Here is a 19,083-nt window from a genome sequence, read left to right on the forward strand (position 1 = left end):
ATCCACTGGTGACTTACTTGCTGGCATGCCATTTCAAAGTGGTAGAAGCCTCTTTCTTTTATGTCTAGTCTTCCGGAAGCTTGCAAGTTCGAGATGTTCCTAGGGGATGCTTTGGTGAAACGTGCCTGCACTGGTACCAAGTCAGGAAGCAGTAGGGGAATTAGGAGGGTCACAGCTGGCAGAAAAAAACCACTGTCTGACCCGACGACACTCTGCAAAATCCGTGTGTTCAATATGCTCTACTTGACTTCATTAGGCAAAGAGACTTCCCATCACTCAAGTCAAGTGGTTCTCAAGCTTCAGTGGCACAGAATCACCTCGAGGTGATTTTGGGGTCCCAGCTTGAGGATTCAGTGCCTGTCGTCTGAGATCAAGGTGAAGGCACCCCTCCTCTGTGGCCACTTGGCAAAAAACAGGCCTCATCACTTCCAGTGAAGCCTTTCAGACAGGGAACTCCCCAGTCTTTAATCCAGGGGTCGAATCTGGCACTCATTTTGGTCACTTCTTTACAGATGGGCGTGCATTTGGATTCAGCAGCAGACACACAATAGAGCAAGGAAAGCGGACCTTTTTCTGCTTGGTTCTTAAGAGGGGACACAGCCTTTTGACAGTCTTCTCCCTGTGCCACACGATGACAAGGGGCCAAAGACGGGATGAGAGAATGATTCTTTGTGCTGAACAACAGGAACAATAGTCCTAGCTAGTCTGGCTGGAAATCTACAGACCTGTCCAGTCCACAGTTACAGGCATTCTCCAATTAAGAGGTGGCAGATTGCCTTAACACCCGCCCCTTTTGAATTGGAGTCTCACTCTGTCACCCAGGCTGGAGTGCAGTGGCACACTCCTGGCCACTGCAGCCTCAACCTGCTGGGCTCAGGTGATTCTTCCACCTGTGTTCCAAGCAGCTGGAACTACAAGCATGTACCACCATGCCCAGCTAATTTTTTGAATGTAGAGATGAGGTCTTGCCAAGTTGCCCAGGCTGGTCTCGAATCCCTGGGCACAAGCAATCGACTCACTTCAGCCTCCCAAAGTACTGGGATTATAGGCGTGAGCCACTGTGCCTGGCCCATAGCCTTACATTTAAATGATCTCCAGGTTACTCCAAAAGCACACAGCAGCAATAACATTCTTTTAAAATGGCTTTTATTGAGACACTTTTAGGGATTCTGCAACATTTCCAGTTGGAAATCTACTTCCAACTCTTTAGATAGCCAAAGCCTTCTCTGAATGCCAAAAAGGCACCCCCACCCCATAGTGGGGGAAGCACGCTTCTGCTGTCTCTGCTCCAATGTCCAACAGGGCCCCAGACCCCAAGCCCTCTTGCTGTTTTGTACAAGTCTCGTTAGTCCTCCCGGGAGAACTTGGAAGCCCAAGCTAAGTTCTTTCCACCTGTTAATCAGGCAGAGTAACTTCCAAACAAAAGTGAGATGGCTTAAAGTCAGCTGGCGTTTCTGTTTTGGTAATCTGTAGCGTCTTAATTTGGGGATAATCTGCCCTAAATTTTGGCTGGTACATGTAGAATTTATAATCTACCTGTATAACAGATTTAAGATAGCTCCAAGCCAGTGCCCAATACTTTCCAAGTTCTCACCTGTTCTTGCACTTTCTCCTGTACTGTTTTTGAGAAGTTTAACACTTTGGGGACAGGGTGGTCAAACCACTACTCTCAGGTCACAGCACTTTTGGAAAGAGCCTGTGGAAGTTGGTCACTTCAGACTTCCTTGGGCTGTCATCCCCGAGATGTGCCTGGCCGTCCTTTGCATGAACTGGAGCATGTCATGGTTGCTCTAACTGCCGAGCACGTTGGCCTAATTCTGCCGCCTTGTAACTCTCCGCTTTTCAGTACAAGTTGCTCTTGGGAATCTATGCACAGTAAAAATACCAGCTCCTTCCATTTGAGTCCTCCAAACATGTGCTCTCCAAAGCCTTTCCCTTAATAGCAAGATGGTCAAGAATTGCAATGGAGGCAGTTGCCTGTTCACTACCACTGATCCCATTATAAGGTGAAAACTAGTTTACCTCACTTAGAAGGAAAAAAACAAAAACAAAAACAGGGCATTAAGACTTGGCTTGCAAGATAATGCCAATTTATGTTTACATCCTTGTATGGTTGAGACATTTACATATATATGCAGGCTCTGTTCCTTAACAAAAGGGGAATGGAAAAACTCAAGGATGTTTATTTTTCAGTTAAAAGGAAAAAAAAAAAAAAAAAAATCAAAAGATTCTGTAGCAGGCACCTTGAGAGAAAGCATTCTTTAAGCAAGTGGCAGACCTTGGTTTTTCACATTTCCTCCGTTATTGTGGCTTCCATCTCTGATGAGTTATGGCATTAAATGGCACAAGATATAATGGACACATAAGACTGTCACGTGTAATGAAGCAAATATTTACATTAAGCACAATACAGCAATTTATTTAGATGCTTAAAATGAATACAAAGGGAAATAAAGATCACAAAATTATACATACTACAACAGTGTGTCATATATTAGATGGTATAAATGAATACACCAAGGTGGTGTTTAACTAAAGATAAAACTAAATATCCAAAATGCAGCACTCATTGGTTTGCTGCTTCAACACAACACACTTTTATACAGATCTAAAAGGTGTCAAAATTAGTAGCTGCAAAGTCAATTCTTGCATGTGATTTTAGCTTAAAAGATTTCAGAAAACAGGTCTGAAATACCAGTTTCTGTTTTGACAGTTGTAATGTCAGGGATATTCAGAACAAGAAAAATTCTATAATACAAGAGTCCAGATATATATCTTACGTGGCTGGCCTCTGTTGCAAGATTGTACAAGGTTATGTGCAAAAACTAAGTCTGTCCAAAAGTCCATACTAGCGCAGTTTCAAGCTTTTGCTAGGTAAACTAGATATAGCATTTATTACACAGCAAGGGCAACACTAAAAAAAGAAACCTATAATGAGCACACAAGAACAGTATCATAAGCATCACTTGAATAGGTCTAAAAGACTGTACAAATATACATTTCAACTATTCAGAATGAGTACATGAAAAAAAATCGGTTTTCCCAAAGTCTACTATACACATTAGACTGGTAGCTTGTATGCTGGCCCTACACTACCATGTGAATCAGGATAACGCTTCTCAAGGACATCCAACCACTTTACAGAGGGAAAGAAATGGCGAAAAGGCAGATAAAATAAACCTCTGCTTTTCCTCTTGTGCATTCAGGAGCCACCAGCTTGTTGGTGTTTCACATTTAGTTACCGCGTCTGTCAGAGAAGGTTCTGAAGCAGGATCAGCCAATCATGTGTCACAGACGTAGACATAATCGCTGGAGCTGCAGCGGCCACATGTCCACAGCCTGTCCAGTACTCTTGAGGCAGAGCCAGTTTGAAGACAGCTTTGCAGTCACACCGAATGGGAATCAGAGTTCCGGCTGCAGCACTCGCTGACGCTGGGGAGCCTGGCGCTCATGCCTGCTGGCTGCTCAGTTTAACTCCGGCTAAGCTGCCATGCATCGGCTCAGCTACTCCATCAGTCATGTTGTCAAACTGCTCCCCATCCTCACTGTCAATTGTGCTATTCTGCCATTCGATCTGGGGGTTAGATAAGCGCTCATCGTTCTCCGATGCATTCTTCCACTGTGACTGGTCCTTGGACCAAAACCCTTCAACTTTTCCATAGGAACTATTCTTCCACTTCAACTGCTCCCTGTCACCTTGCACGGTCGCCTTTTTTTTGGCAGCTGGCTTACTGCTCCTTGCATCTTCACTCTGGGAAGACTCATCAGACCAGGTTCCTGGTTTCATCTCACACGCGTTGTCCTCAAAGTCCGACACCTGTTGGGAGCCAGGCCCACTCTCCGAAGGAGAAACAGCGTCCTTCCACTCAACATCATCCTGGTCGACCTCACTGTCAGAAGCGTTATGTGTTAGTTTGTTTGGTTCCTCAGTCAAATGAACAGACTCATACTTAGAACCATCCTCCTCTTTTTGGTCTGGCTTCTCAGGTTCTAATGCATCCTCAGGAATCGGCTTCGGTACCTGTTCCTCTGGGTTATCATTAGGGATTTTAGTCTCAACTTCAAACACAGGGTCAAAAGGGCTCCCGCTTCCATTGGATTCTTCTTCCAAATTCTCAAAACTGTCTGAGGAGCTGTCATCTTCTTTCCCAAGGCTGAGCTTTTTGTCGGCAGTCTTACTAGCATTGACTCTGGAATCTTTCTCATCATGATTTTCAAATAGCCACTCAGCATCAAAGTCCATCTCATGCTTGACTTTATTTAATTCTTTCATGTTAAACCCCAGCAACACACCAGGCTTGTACTTTTCACAATCACGGACACACTTCTTCCTTTTATTACTAAAATGGGAAGCAATGTCACTCTTCCACAACCATAAACTGGCTGCTAGCTTCTCGATTTCTCTCCTGGTGGGATAGGGCTGTTTGTTGAAATACTTCGTTAGAAAGCTTTTCCTGGCTTCATAGGAATCATCTTCGTGACCCTTGGGGTCTAAAGCTAAAACAACAGGCTCTTCAGGCTTCTCTTCAAAGAAGCTGGGTGAATCACTGTCGTCATCTAACTTCCGCTTCTTCAGTAAGGGAAATTCCATTTGCTCATAAGTGCGCTTCACAGGTGCCAGGCCTGGAGACTGATTAAGCCGAGAGGGTGCATTCGTCTTATCCTGGCCATTTTGGGTCTTTCCAACACCCCTGCAGTGAACTAGGTGTAGAGTGATGGTTGAGGCGGTCATGTTGCTGGTATACACACCAAGGCAATGGATACACTTGTAGGTGAGCTTTTTCTCAACTGGATGTACTGTCTGAATAACCTGGTGCCTCTCTCGTAAGTGGTGTGCAAGTGCATCAGATATGGGTCCTTTGAGGATAGAAAAGCAAAGAGGGCAAAGGGTTTTCCCAACATCTTTTTTATAGGGCACTGCAGCTTGAGGTGAACTTTTAACTGGGATGTCTGCCTTTTCTTGAACTTTTGGCTGTGGCTTTGGAGGAACTGGAGGATTATTTTGGGCATGGTAAGCAACAGATTCGGCTGGGGCATCCCTCAGGTTGTATGTGGTTACCAGCAGATGGATGTTAGTGTGACTACCCTGCTGCAATGTCAAGTCAAAACTCAAAGTAGAATCCGTCTTAGGTCCCATCTCTTCATCAATGTGAACCATCCTCATGTGTGCAGCCATCTTCTCCACATCATTGAAAGTTGAACGGCAATACGGACAAGATAGGCCATGAATTAACATATGGTTGAGCAGGGTATCCGTGGGTAAATAGCGATTACAGTAGAGGCATTTGCTTGTAAAATTGTGTATTTTCATTATGTAGTTGGCTACTGCTGGGACTTTCTCAGCTTTATGTTCTTTTTCAAAGTGTACACTATAGACATTCTCTGGAAAAAGCTCATTACAGATTGTACATATTTTCCACTTCTGAGTTGAGGAAGTATTAGCTGGGGGAGGGCCTGTGGCAGCTGCAGTAGGTTTGGAACTGGACTGACCTAACACTCTGGATACCTGTGACTGGGAGAGGGAAGGAGACTTTAACTGGCCCGATGGGAGAGAAGAGGCATGAGCAGACTGCAAGGAGTATCTTGCTGGGGCCTGGGACCTCTGCTCTGACCCAAGCCCATAAGATCTTCCATTTCCACTTGGAAGCAACTGCTTCACAGACTGAGATTGTTGAGGGATAGAAACTGGTGCATTGCCCCCTAGACCCAGTCTCATTGACTGACCAACGCTGTAACCCTGACCTACAGACTTGACTCCATAGTTGTTCTGCTGTAGGTGAACATTGGACATCATATTGACTCCTGTAGAATTTAAGTTAGGCTTTGGTATTGACAGTCGATTCACCATCTGCTGGGATGGTAAGGACCGAACGTTTCCAGAAGCAAGGGCACCGATTCTTGGTGGGAGTCCCATGCTCTTCTTCTCTTGAGGTTTGGGAGCAATCAGCATCAAGGGTTTGGATCGAGGAACCACCACATTAGTGTGCCCGATCATGGCAGTGACCTGATAACCTATGCGCTCGTGGTCTTCGATGACATGCTGTACCAAAGCTTCGTAGGACTTTGGCATGAAAAGGCATCTCTTGCAGTGAATACTACTCTCTTCTCGGGCATTTGAGCCTAAGGGGACTGCCCCGTTGAGTGATTTTTCGCCTGCCTTTGCTATGTAAGGTGCTGCCACATGCTGAAAATGTTCCCTGTAAATGTGCTTCCTAACTATTTCATAAAGAGGATCTCGGTAAGTGCACTTCTTACAGTAATAAACAGCTTGCTCTACACTGTCAGCCTGCTTAGGTTTAAGGCCATCATTTTTGTTTTTATCTTTGAAAGTGCTGAGGCTGCTACTTGGTGCGCTGGCATTTGGAGCATGGAATATTTTAATGTGTGTTTCCAAAGTCTTTTTGTCTGCATTGAAGGTACAGTAGGGGCAATTAAGGAGAATCCTATTTTCAAAGTCTTCACTATGGACATTCCGGAAGTGACTTTTGTATGCAGAGAAGAACTTTGAGGAAAATGGACAAGCGCTGCAGCAGAAAGGTTTTGTCCGATAGTCCTAAAGAAAACAAAAACTAGAATCAGAATGCCACGTCATACAGGCAGTAACGGGTTCTAGTCTTTTCCCCCCAGACACTTTCAGAATGCTATTTTTTGAATGGAAACTGAATTGCTCTGATTTCAGTACTTTTCTCCCCTTTTGTACAAAAGCTTTATAAAATAGAAACGCAAATATTTTTATTAATGGCCCACAGTGTAAATTAAAAACTCGATGCTAAGTTCTTTCTCAGTATTTAGAAAAAACACCTTTTTTAAAAAGCCAAATCAAAGATAAATGGCTCTAAGATAAACATTTTACAGTTAGAAAAATAAGAATGAACTACATGAGATCATTTTCACTTCATGAATCAGGAAGCTGCTAAAGGCTTCTGATTTCATATATGTATAGTCATGTGTCACCTGAAGGGAATATGTTCTGAGAAATGTGCCATTAAAGTGTATTTACACAAACCCAGAAGGCACAGCCTACTACACACCTAGGCTATGTACTATTGCCTGTTGTTCCTAGGCTACACACCTTTATAGCATATTGCTGTATTGGATACTGTAGGCAACAATACAATGTGGAAGCATTTTGTCTCTAAGCAAAGAAAAAATACAGTAAAAATGGAGTATAGAAGATAACATGGAGCTTGCAGGACTAAAAGTTGCCGTGAGTGGTGAGTGAATGTGAAGCCCTGGGACATGACTGTACACTACTGCATACTTCATAAACACAGGACACTTAGGCTATAATACAGCTATTAAAAATAATTTTCTTTCGTCAGTAAAGCTCAGCTTACTGCAAGTTTACTTTATACACTTTTTGACTCGTATAATAACTCGTAGCTTGCAATACAAACACATTACACAGCTGCGCAAGAATATTTTGTCTTAGCTGGGCTCGGTGGCTCAGCCTGTAATCCCTCACTTGGGGAGGCTGAGGTGAGTGGAGTGACTGAGCCCGCGAGTTTGAGACCCGTCTGGGCAACTTGGTAAGACCTCATCTCTACAATAAAATAAAAAATTAGCTGGGTGTGGTAGCACGAGCCTGTAGTTCCAGCTACTCGGAAGGCTGAGGCAGAAGGATCATCGGAGCCCAGCAGGTCGAGGCTGTGGTGGCCGGGAGCGGCCACTGCACTCCAGTCTGGGCGACAGAGTGAGACTCCAACTCAAAAAAAAAAAAAAAAAAAAAGGGAATATTTTGTCTTTGTATACTTACTCTTTTAAAAAACAATTTTATCTAAAAACTGCAAACACACATCCTAGTCTAGGTCTGCAGAGGGTCAGAGTCAGCAGCATCAGTGCCTTCCACCTCCATAGCTCCTTCCACCGAGAGGCCTTCGGGAGCAGCAGTGACATGCACGGAGTCATCCTCTGGGAGTGCAACATCGTCTTCTGGGATTCCTCCTGAGGACCTGCCTGAGCCTCTTGAGGTGGTGTCACTCTTTTCAGAAATATGCCCATGGAGGTTTGCTTGGTTTTTTTTTTTTCCCACCACAGACTTGCCTGCAAGCAGAGAGTGTACCAGGAACATCCTCCTCGATGAATGAAAACCTTTTGGTGTTGGGTGTCGTCTTCAAACTTTTTAAGCTTCTGTTAAACCCTTCATGAGAACTTTCTTGGCAGCTCTTTTTCTTTTCTCTTGCCTCTTCTTCAGCATTGCATTTCTGTTCCAATTCCAACAATTCCTCAGGAATCACCTCCAGGAGGTCCTTAAATCCTCCCCATTCACACCTAGGTTAAGGCTGTGTGCCATCTCAACCACAGCCTCGCTGATTTTTGCAACATCCTTGGAAAATCCTCTGAAGGCATGGATGAACATCCTGGGCATCTTCTTCTGGACACCTTCAATACACTCCTTGGTGACATCACTCCAAGACCAAGTGAGATTCTTAATGCAGCCACAGATAATGGCTCGGGGTTGCATCACTATCTCCTCCATGTCCTCCTCAGTTGCAGCAACAGCCTAGGCAAAGTCCTCCTCAGGCCACAGGTCCCAAAGGCTGCTGCAACTTCTCGATCCATTGGTTGGATCAAAGAGGTAGTGTTTGGAGAGAGAGACACCACTCTGACATTGGGATAGGAATGAAGATCACCAAGTGAAGGAGGGTATGCAGAAGCATTATCGACAATAAGCAAATTTTTGAAATTAGTATCTCAACAGTACTTCTCCATTTCACTGGCACGGTAATTCTGCAGGGCACCTTGGAAGATGAGCTGGGCCACCTGTGACTTCTTTTTGCTCCTGCAGTACACTGGCAGTATGTGTGTGCTGACATGCTTGAAGGCCCCAGGGTTCTTGCTGTGCCAGATAACAAAGGGCTTCGATTTGTAGCCTGTGACACTGCCCCCAAACAAGACTGTTTATCCTGTTTTTAAGATCCTTGAAATCTCGCAGTGAGTTGGTCTCCTAACAAATGAAAGTCCTTTCAGTCACTGGTTTTCGGAAAAGAAAGGTTTCATCCATACTGAAAATTTGCTCTTGCAAGTAATTTTACATGACAACCAGTTTACCTAGACTTTCCAAAAACTTTTTAGCTGCCTTCACACTAGCATTCAAAGACTCAACACTCACTTTCACATTATGTAATGAATGATGATTCTTGAATTGGTTAAGCCACCCAGGGCTAAAAGTAAATTCAACATGGCAGTCAAGGTCTAGCATTACAGATGTACTTTTTGCTTCCGTTGTGATCATCATGGTGTTCAAAGGGACATGCTTCTGTGTTTGGTCTTCAGTTCAGGTCATTAAAAAATTTCTCCAGTCATTGCCTTGCTAGACTCTGGTGTGGCCATGTGTTCTTTTGAGCTATGGCTGTTGCCATGCTTCCTGGCTTTGGCCCCCTCCCCCACCTTGGGGAGGTATATCTTCTCTTTCTCTCTAATTTACTTTTAAACAAACTGCATTTTCTAATCTAAAAAAAAAAAAATTTCTCCCATGTTTGATATTGGGACTTTTTTTGTTGGTCTCCTCACCTTCAATGAAGCAGCTCCTTTACCAGCTTCCATCCCACTATGTCCTTGTTCTGCAAGATTGTAGCTATGGTGCAATGTGACACAACTGCCTAGTGAGCAATAATCAGCACTGATTTTCCACCTTCATAGTCCTTAATCACTTTTAATTTTGTTTCCAGGTCAGTCACTCGACATGGCCTCTTACTGGCAACATAAGCCATGGATTTTGTATGCTTAGGGGCCACGATGAACAAAACAACATGAAATTAAATCAAGCACAAGAGAAAATGATGCAATCAAGAGATGAGGTAAACATGAGATGTATGAGGCTGCTGCTGGTGTAGCCCAGCAAGTTGTTTTACAGTTAACTTTTCTGTATAATAGAAGTACAGGCTAAAACAATAAAAAGTACTGTACAATAAACTGGTAATGTAGTTGTTTATTATTATCAAGTAGTCACATGCCACCTGACAGTATTTCAGTCTAGTACAGATGGAATACAGGACAATGCTCCTCTAAGAACATGCGAGTAATGGAGCTGAAAAAATTCCTATCATTTGGTATTTACTACATAGTTGGGTCCTCGAAGAACATGGGTTTGAAATGTCAGGGTCCACTTGTATGTGGCTTTTTAAAACAAGCATGGATAGAAGATACAATATTCTCGGGATGTTAAACCTTCCTATATGGTCAACTTTTCATATATGCAAGTTCTGCAGGGTTGACTATAGGACTTTAATATGTGAAGATTTTGGCATATGCAGGCTGGTTTGGGGGGAGGTTGGGTCCTGGAACCAATCCCCTGTGTACAGGAGGGACAACTGTACTACAGTTTTTATTGTTGCAGTGTATTCCTTCCACTTATTGTAAAACAAACAGCCTCAGGCAGGTGCTTCAGAACGTATTCCAGAAGAAAGCAGTGTTGTCACAGATGACAGCTCTATGCGTGCCACCACGACTCCTAAAGACCTCTCAGTGGAAGGAGATGGGGAGGTGGAAGACAGTGATGCAGCTGATCCTCAACCTACGCTAAGATGTGCTTGTAGTTTTTAACAAAAAGTTTAAAAAGTAAAATTTAAAAAAATAGAATAAAGTATAAAAGGCAGAAAATATTTTTGTACAGCTATGTTATGTATTTAACTATGTAAGAGTCAAAAAAGTTTATAAAGTAAACTTACAGTAAGCTAAGCTTAATTTATTAATGAAAGACAATTATTTTAATAAAATGTATGTAGCCTAAGTGTCCAGTGTTTATGAAGTCTGCAGTAGTGTACAGTCATGTCCCAGGCCTTCATAGTCACTCAACGACTCACTGACTCATCCAGAGCAACTTTTAGTCCTGTAAGCTCCATATACAATAAGTGTGTGCCCTACACAGGTATACCAATTTTTATCTTACATACTCTATTTTTACTGTACTTTTTGTTTTTGTTTTTTTTGAGTTGGAGTCTCACTCTGTCGCCCAGGCTGGAGTGCAGTGGCCGCTGCCGGCCACCGCAGCCTTGACCTGTTGGGCTCCGGCGATCCTTCCACCTCAGCCTTCCAAGTAGCTGGAACTACAGGTGTGCGCTACCATGCCCGGCTAATTTTTTATTGTAGCGATGGGGTCTCGCCAAGTTGCCCAGGCGGGTCTCGAACCCGCGGGCTCAGGCAATCCACTCACCTCAGCCTCCCAAGGCATGGGATTACAGGCTGAGCCACCGAGCCCGGCCTACTGTACTTTTTCAATGTTTAGAGACACAAATACTTTCCACTGTATTATTATTGCCTATAGTATCCAGTAGAGCAACATGCCATACAGGCTTATAGCCTGATGTGTACAAGTGTGCAGAAAGTCATACCATTGAGGTTTGTGTAAATAGTATGTGTAGCACAAAGAAAAAACCACCTAACGATGAATTCTCAGAATGTGTCCTGCTGTTAAGTGATCAGGATTGTATGTGACACACTTCTATACAATGGGCAGCACAGGTTTGCTCAAACCCTCATCACTACAAACATGTGCCATATGACATCACTAGGCAATAGGAATTTCTCAGTTCTATTATAATCTTATGGCAACGCTATTGTACATGTAGTCCATCACTGATCAAAATGTCGTTATGCAGTGGGTGCATGACTCTATAGTAAATCAGGGCCTAGAGTGTTTTGTGCAATTAAAACAACTATAAGAGATAAAGATGCCTTTTATTCTTTTCCCTATCGTGGAAAAATTTTCATAGAAAAAAGGCAAACCTCAATTTTTTTCCTCTGGTCAAAGTACAGATTTCACTGTTGATCAAAAAATGACTGATGTGAAAAGTTAGCTTTCTTGTATAAGCCTTGCTCTTCCTTCTCAACCAAGAACAGCTTCAAAAGAGCTAATGATGAGACAGTTGCTTTGATTCAAATTAAGAAGTTAAATAAAAATGTCCTACAGACTGTGAGGAGTGTGTGGTGTTTAGGCACCAGTGACGCACTGCAGAATACACTGATATTAAAGAGCAGCTTTCAGAATTATGATTGTTAACCCCTTATAGTCGCTCTTTTGATGAAGACAGGTGAACAAATGCTTAGTGAGAGACTATCCTTTCTCCCTAGAAACCTACTATGTTTCAGATACTGGTTTGAACCAAAATGGAAACAGTACTCTACTTTTCCTCAAAGCTCAACTCTCCTTTAGTATTTGGCTATGAGGCTTTCAGATTCACAAAACTGAACTAAATTAATGATGTGTCCCACTGGAAAGCTTACACATTCTAAGACTGCTGTTTAAAATTTCTAAGGTGGCATCGAAAAGTACTAATTCCCTGACAAGTATGTTTCACTAGACAAGCAGGCCATTAATGCAGAATTAGCATCTCTGCTGAAATAGGTAATGGTAAAAATTAAACTGAATACTCGTTTCTATGAAAAAGGCACATCATACCTATACTTCTATCTACATGACACCTTCATTTTTTAGAACTTGCTGGCACCACTGACTAATATTGTATTTAAGGCCAATTTGTAAAAAGTTAAGTAAGTTTTATCTCTCTGTTACTGCTGTCCTACAAAGTCACCTGTCCAGGCCTCCAACAGAGACTGCATGCCATCAACACAGAGAAATAAGAAGATTAAATCCAAGAGTCTGGTGCTTTTCTTTCTAGAAAAAAACAAGAATGGCAACACAGCCCAGAAAAATGGAAGACCCAAAGCACTTCTGGGGTTTAAAATGTTGATACGCAACAGGCTTCAGAACTTTCAAGTAACAAATTTCTTACACTTTTAAGTTTCAGTCCAATGGCAAAAAACACAAAGTTCTTCTTGTTTTTTTTCCTTACCATTTAGGGAAATACAAAATAGGCAATTCTGACACTTTCCACATTAGGTTGCTGCCCAGAATCAGTGCATCAACATGAAAGGCCTACAGTTGAAAAGGGAGTGTACCAAGGATGCTGCCATTTGGGGAAGTCTCCTGTGCCACTTACCTGGTTTTTTGTAAGCGAAGGGTCCCACAGTCCTACATCCTCCCATGTAGTGTTTTTCAAATAAAAGTCATTAGGTTCAAACTGCTTAAAATCCTAGAAAACAGTGAAAAAAGTTTACAAAAACATAATGGTACATAAACTCTAACCCGACCTTATATATAAATCCTACCTCTTAACTAGGGCAGACGGTGAGGGGCTGGGAAAACCAAGTCCATCAAGAGCTAAACTAGGAGTAATAAAGTTCTTGGGAAATGCAAAAAGTTATATGGGAGTTGCACTGAACATTTTATACCAACATTCTCCTAATGGTCAGCTAGGTTTCCAAGGAAACTGCTGGAAGTTCTAATTAAGAAAAAAAAAAAAACCTAGCCACACACTAATACCAAAACACTTTTCATTAGAGTACTGTAACTCGTCAGTTATAGTATTGGAATGTAGTCTAAAATAGCAGTGTTTACTTATAGCACTGCAGAGGTGATATTCTGGTTCTGGGCAAATTAAAAAAAAAAATGGGGGGAGAAGGTGAGACAGAAGATGGAATTGAAACAAAAACTCAGGATTTGTGAACCCCAAAAGGGGAAAAGAAAGTTACTCAAAGAAAGTAAGCAGTATGAATGTTAACTTTATACTCATGAAAAAAGGTGTGGTCCACTTCCCTCCAGATTAGGAAGATAAGAAGTCTTGGGTAGAATTCCCCTTGCTCCTAAAAGGCTCGCAGTTCAGGGTGGAAAGTAAAGTACACATAAACAATAACAGGAGGAATAAATCAAATGCAAGACAGAAAAGGCACCTTCATATTTGCATTGTTTATTTCAGTGAAGATCCCCTACTGAGTGTGAAGTGAGTGGACTGTTTCATCTGGGCAGATCTACCTGAACTGTGGGACTGGAGAGGGCTCCTCCCACACTGGGGACACCATAACTAGAGAAGCCCGCCTCTGAGGAGCTCTAGTCTCCATGATATGCTCCTGGAGTAGCACTAGAGGGACTCAGGGAAAGAAGTCCTGTTGCACAGATGAATTTGTTTTACTTCCAATTCCATTCAAACATTTACTAAGCAGCTATTATGTGCTAAGGACTGTGCGAGGTACAGGGGTAAGTGAAAGAACAAAGTAGCCATGGTCCCAGCTATAACTTCAAGGTTTAAGCTGAAATAGCCTTAAACCCTTCTTTTTAACCAGAGGCCCTGACCAACTAACGATGAGATCTGGAGTAGGAAGAGGAGACCACTGCACTGGCTACCTCACAGGGCTATAATATAGCTCACAAAATAAATGGCTTGAAAAAGCTTGTGAAGTCCAACTACTACAAAAAGGGAAGACAATAGTCTACGATGGGCAAAAGGGCCAACAGATGCTCAAATCCTAAAGAAAGAGACAATAAGCACCCAAACACAAATCTCGACGATTAGGTTAACCAGAACATCCAGGCACCTCAGAATGAGAACAGGCTCTGAGACCCACAGACACCACCACTATCTCAGGTGTGAGGCAGGACTTATTTTTCATCTGTAAATTGAAGATAAGCCTTCCCACATGCCCCCACCCCGCGTGGCTGCTTGAAGGATTACATTTACAGACAGTTTTAAAGCACCTAGTACAATGTCTGACATGTTTAAGTCCTCAATGGTAGCTGCTTTTGCTTCAGGATGCAAAGATGAAAAAGCCGGTTGTAGGGAGAATGGAGTAAGTTCCGTTGCTGAGAACACTTTGGTGAAGCCACTGCTGTAGTTACAATTCAGAGTCACATCTAAGAATTAATGTTCCTGACCACTGACAAAAAGTAATGGATTAGAATTTGGAGTCATGTTAAAATTAAAAAATGACATGCTACTTACTTCTATATGTTCTTTACAGTATTCCAACCCAATGTCACTAAGTATTTTTTTCACAGTTTTCCGGGCTTTTCTTAAACTGCCAAGATTGTTGACAGGAAGTTGGAACATAGTTTCTATTGGGAAAAAAAGTTTAAGTCAAAGTCAAAACATGTACAACTTTTAACATTTACTAATTCCACTGATGACAGGATCACAAACCCTGGCCCCATCTGATAAAAAAGGTGTGTAGGTATCCTTATCTAGTGCATTTTGAAATCTTAAAGCAAGCAGGCAAAACAAGTGCTCTCTGATCTTTTCTAGTTTTTAACAGGACATTTTGATGTAAGTCTCAGCTGGCACAATTCTGATCAGACCTTAAAAAACTACTTCAGTGATGACCTTAAATTTGAGAATTCAGGAAATAATAGCAATCAATTATTCTCAACTCAAGTGTGAGTGCTTTTCTCCTGTTGATGTTGAACCCTTGAAAATAGAAAAATGTTTACCATTTTATCATCGTCACCACACATTTTGAGTGCCAGGGAAAAGAGGTTTTTGTTGAATGGTAACTGTCCTGCTTACTGCTATGTTATTTGTAAAGAAACAACCTCGAGAGTGCCCATACACTCCCCAAACTAAAGACACTAATGGCTGTATGACCTGACCTCCCCCTTACCCTAACTAGTAACATATCCGGATAGAGGCACTCAGGATAGAGGCACTCACTTGTAGTCAAGGAATGAATGAATGCTGAGATTGGGGAAAACTGGGCACTCAGCATCAGAGCAAATGGCAACTGTTACAGATGTTAGAAGGGATCCTTTTGAATTACAAAAAGTTATGTACGTTAAGGGAATTAAAAACTGTTTAAATGACCTAATACATTAAATCAGAAATTTAGATCCACTTCCCCAAGTTCTTTAAAAACAAATGTTTCTGTGTTTAATGAGAAAATAAAATTAGTAAAACTTGGGCAGCTGAGAACTTAGATGGGTTCCAATGTGATTATAAATGCTTCCCATAAAATATGGCAAAAACGTATCATCAATTTAATAATGTAAACCCAAAATAATTTTGCAGGATATAAAATAGTTCTAAAACCAAATACAGCAAAAACAAAAGGCAAAAACACCAGGAATTAAAATTTAATATATGCAAATCTGGTTTTCTAATTAATAAAGGCTGTTACTCTTTAATACCAGTACCATTCGTAAACTGCAAGTCAACTAATCTAAGTGTAATAAAATATTGCCTCATTTATTATTCTAATCCAAAATCAATGTAGACTATAAAAAATGGTAAAGGAAAGGAAAGAGTAAAGAGTACAAACTACCAAAATCAAGTAACTCCTAGAAATTTTGGAACTAGGTATGCTACCAGAGTTTAGAAAAGCATTTCACTGAAAAACACTTCTTAACCTTATCACAGCCAAGGTGGAACTGCTGCCAGTTATGAGGTACTGACTATGGTGTCCCTTGCCCTCTCTGCCATGCCAATAATCTGCGTGCTGATCAATGTGTATTTAAGGCCAAAGCAATTATTTTTTGTGATAATTTGATTGCCAAATTGTTTTAAAACATCTTTTTGTAGTGGCTTACAACCAGAAAATTCTTCTTCAGCTGTTTAGTAAAACAGCTGCCACAAACCAGGTCTTTTAAAGAGAACCACCTACTAGAATGATATTTCGAAAATACAAAAGAGGGTTAAGGCTAATTCTGAAGAGACAAGGTATCAAAATGGATGCCCACTGACACCCACGTCTGGGAAGAGACATCTTGTCTCTACAAATTTCATAAACTCTCTGTGGTCCAAAATTCAGTTCCTTGGGAACTCCCTGAGTTAACCCAGCTTGCCCTCAGATACAGACATGCCCAGACACTGGTCAATACTGGTTTTCCTGTCTTTTGGATTAGCGGCTCACCAATCTCAGCAAAACAAGACACAAAGATGTGGAAATGCAGCCACCATTGAGGCTGCCAGTCCATAGGAAACATACAAAGGAGTCAAGCTGCAGCTCAGGGGAAATGAAGACTCTCTCTCCCAAGTGCCTTCTCACGGCTAACCACATCAGTTTCAGACATCCCAATGTGATGAACACCTTCCTGCCTGATAGGTACCCAATTCATCTACCCACAGTTCTGAAAAATTAAGTATGTTCATAAGAGAGCTTAGTTATAAGAAACTTATAATCTATAAAGAGTGGTATTTCACCTAGAGTCAGGGTTGAGTTTACTTATTTGGGCTGAATTTACAAGGCTTATAAATAAAACAGTGACAATGCTTACTGAGAAATGTATACCAAAATATTGTATTTTGTTCTATGCTTAACAACTAGGAGGAACTTATGTTAATGTTTATACTGAAAGATGTAGCCTGACCTGAGTTGATATTGTAACTATCTTCATAAACAGATTTCTAATACCTCTAACAATCCTGGGAACTCCACTATGGGTTCTTTCCCCAGGTGGAGATGTGCCCTCCATGCATTTGTTTACAGAGGCCATTCCTAAGATTCTGTCCATTTGGAGCTCGTATAACACATATGTTGGCATCTGCAAAAGCATTTACAAATACATTTATAAAGAGGGTGCCAAAAATGTATACACATTTTAAGAAAGGAAAAAAACTGCATTAAAACTATAATAATATATACTAATAACAAAAGGTTAACGGCATCTTTTAAGTGAACGTTGTACTACACGTTGCTGCCGCTAATTCAACTTCGAAAGCTTCAACAGGTAACATCTCTTAAAATGTGTATACATTTTTTTTGGCACCCCAGTATATATATATATATTTTTTTGCTTTAAATTAGACACTTTTCTCAGCAGATGAAACAAGCACACAGTACAGTACAGGAATAAAAGCAAAGAAGGATTCCTTCCTATTTCTCCCCTCCAGCCATGCTGCTCTCCTTCCCGAAGGGGCCACTGTTACCATTTCTCATGTATATGTCTCAATCTTTTCCATGCCTGAAACAAGCCACATAATTCCTTGAAGGAAACTCTCAACCGCACTCTACCAATGTTAGAAGTATTACAAATGATAAGAAAAATAATACAAGGGCCATGTGGTTTTTTTTCTGTCTATAGCATGCTGTTAAGAAACTTAAGTTTAAACCAACAGCTGCCTCCAGGGTTCATTAATGTTATATATTTGATTCTCATTTAGAAATCTGGACAAGGGGCCTCTACCCTATACTTAAGTGACTGAGTGGTGGGAACAAAATAAATTTTTAAAACTGCCTCTGCCCAAGATTTTAAAGGCTCTTTCCTCCCTTTGAAGGCAAAAAGGGCTAAAAATATTTATAACCACTACTCTTAAGGAGAAAGACACCTTACAATAATGCCAAAAATTGTCCTGCAGATGGGCTTTGGGATCTTAGGAAATGCAGAGGGATACGCTTACTTTCTCCCAGATTTGCTCTTTGGAAGTTCATCCTTTCTCTCAAGCCTCCCTGGTTATCAGGATGGCCACTTTTTAGCAGATCAGCATACCAAGGAGAACTCCCATCAGTTAAATCTTAAGCCTTTTAGCTCATGACATAAAAAGGGGAAAATACCCAATTTGATGAAATCATAACACTGTTCATATGTTAGCCAACCATTTTCAGAGCACCTACACTTTGCCAGCCACTGTGCTAGGAATAGAGACCCGAGTTAAACACAATTTTCTCACTTCAACACAGGCCCTCAGTCAGCAGGGTTTAGTGCCCGCTCGGCCTGCTCTGAACTTCCCCTGCCACAAAGGATGTGCAGTCAGTCAGGAAGTCCCTCCATCATTAAAGCAGAGTGTACATGACTTAGGTTGACCAGTAAGGACATTTCATCTCTGTGGATACTCATCAGTACAGAGTTGGACATGTGTCCCAAACAAGGCCGACAATGATGCTAGAAAGGAGAGCTGGGACCTGTCACCACATGAAGAAAGCAGGATGAGGGAAAGATGACTACTAACATCATTTAATACTTTGGCCTCTGGTTTCAATAAGTAAAATAAAAAACACTATATGGAAAGAATCAAACACTCCAAATTCTAAAAGAATTGGAAAAAGCTCAATGACCTATTAGAGTTAACATTTGTCACGTTTTACCTACGACTGATAGTAGCTTTTTGGTAAGCATATGCTATCTGATAAACTACACTTAAGCATTTCATTTTTGAGACTGATTTAAATTCACTGTTAGTTGAATTAACCATACTACTTTCCTACTAATCTTTGCGAATTATATTCACACCTACTAGGGCTCAGATATTAAAGTTTTACTAGTTCAGGCCAAAACCCTATTCATGTGCTTTCTTAGAAAGCAAGAGTTAGATGGCTGGA

General features: G+C 41.5%; 1 protein-coding gene across 2 annotated transcripts in view; it reads right to left on the reverse strand.

Moving 5' to 3' along the window:
* Window positions 1-2,392: 2,392 nt before the first annotated feature.
* ADNP (activity dependent neuroprotector homeobox) overlaps window positions 2,393-19,083 on the reverse strand; it is a 38,849-nt gene continuing 22,158 nt past the window's right edge. For both annotated transcript variants that reach the window (XM_008053754.2, XM_008053753.1), the window contains exons 2-4: window positions 14,778-14,890; window positions 12,942-13,034; window positions 2,393-6,553 (exon numbers count right to left, since the gene is read on the reverse strand). In XM_008053754.2, coding sequence (XP_008051945.1) covers window positions 3,449-6,553; window positions 12,942-13,034; window positions 14,778-14,885 — 3,306 coding nt within the window. In that variant the 5' untranslated portion in view covers window positions 14,886-14,890 and the 3' untranslated portion in view covers window positions 2,393-3,448. The remainder of the gene's footprint in view (window positions 6,554-12,941; window positions 13,035-14,777; window positions 14,891-19,083) is intronic.

This window comes from Carlito syrichta, unplaced genomic scaffold (assembly GCF_000164805.1).
Source record: "Carlito syrichta isolate Samal-C Ts95f unplaced genomic scaffold, Tarsius_syrichta-2.0.1 Scaffold288418, whole genome shotgun sequence".
NCBI lineage: Eukaryota > Metazoa > Chordata > Mammalia > Primates > Tarsiidae > Carlito > Carlito syrichta.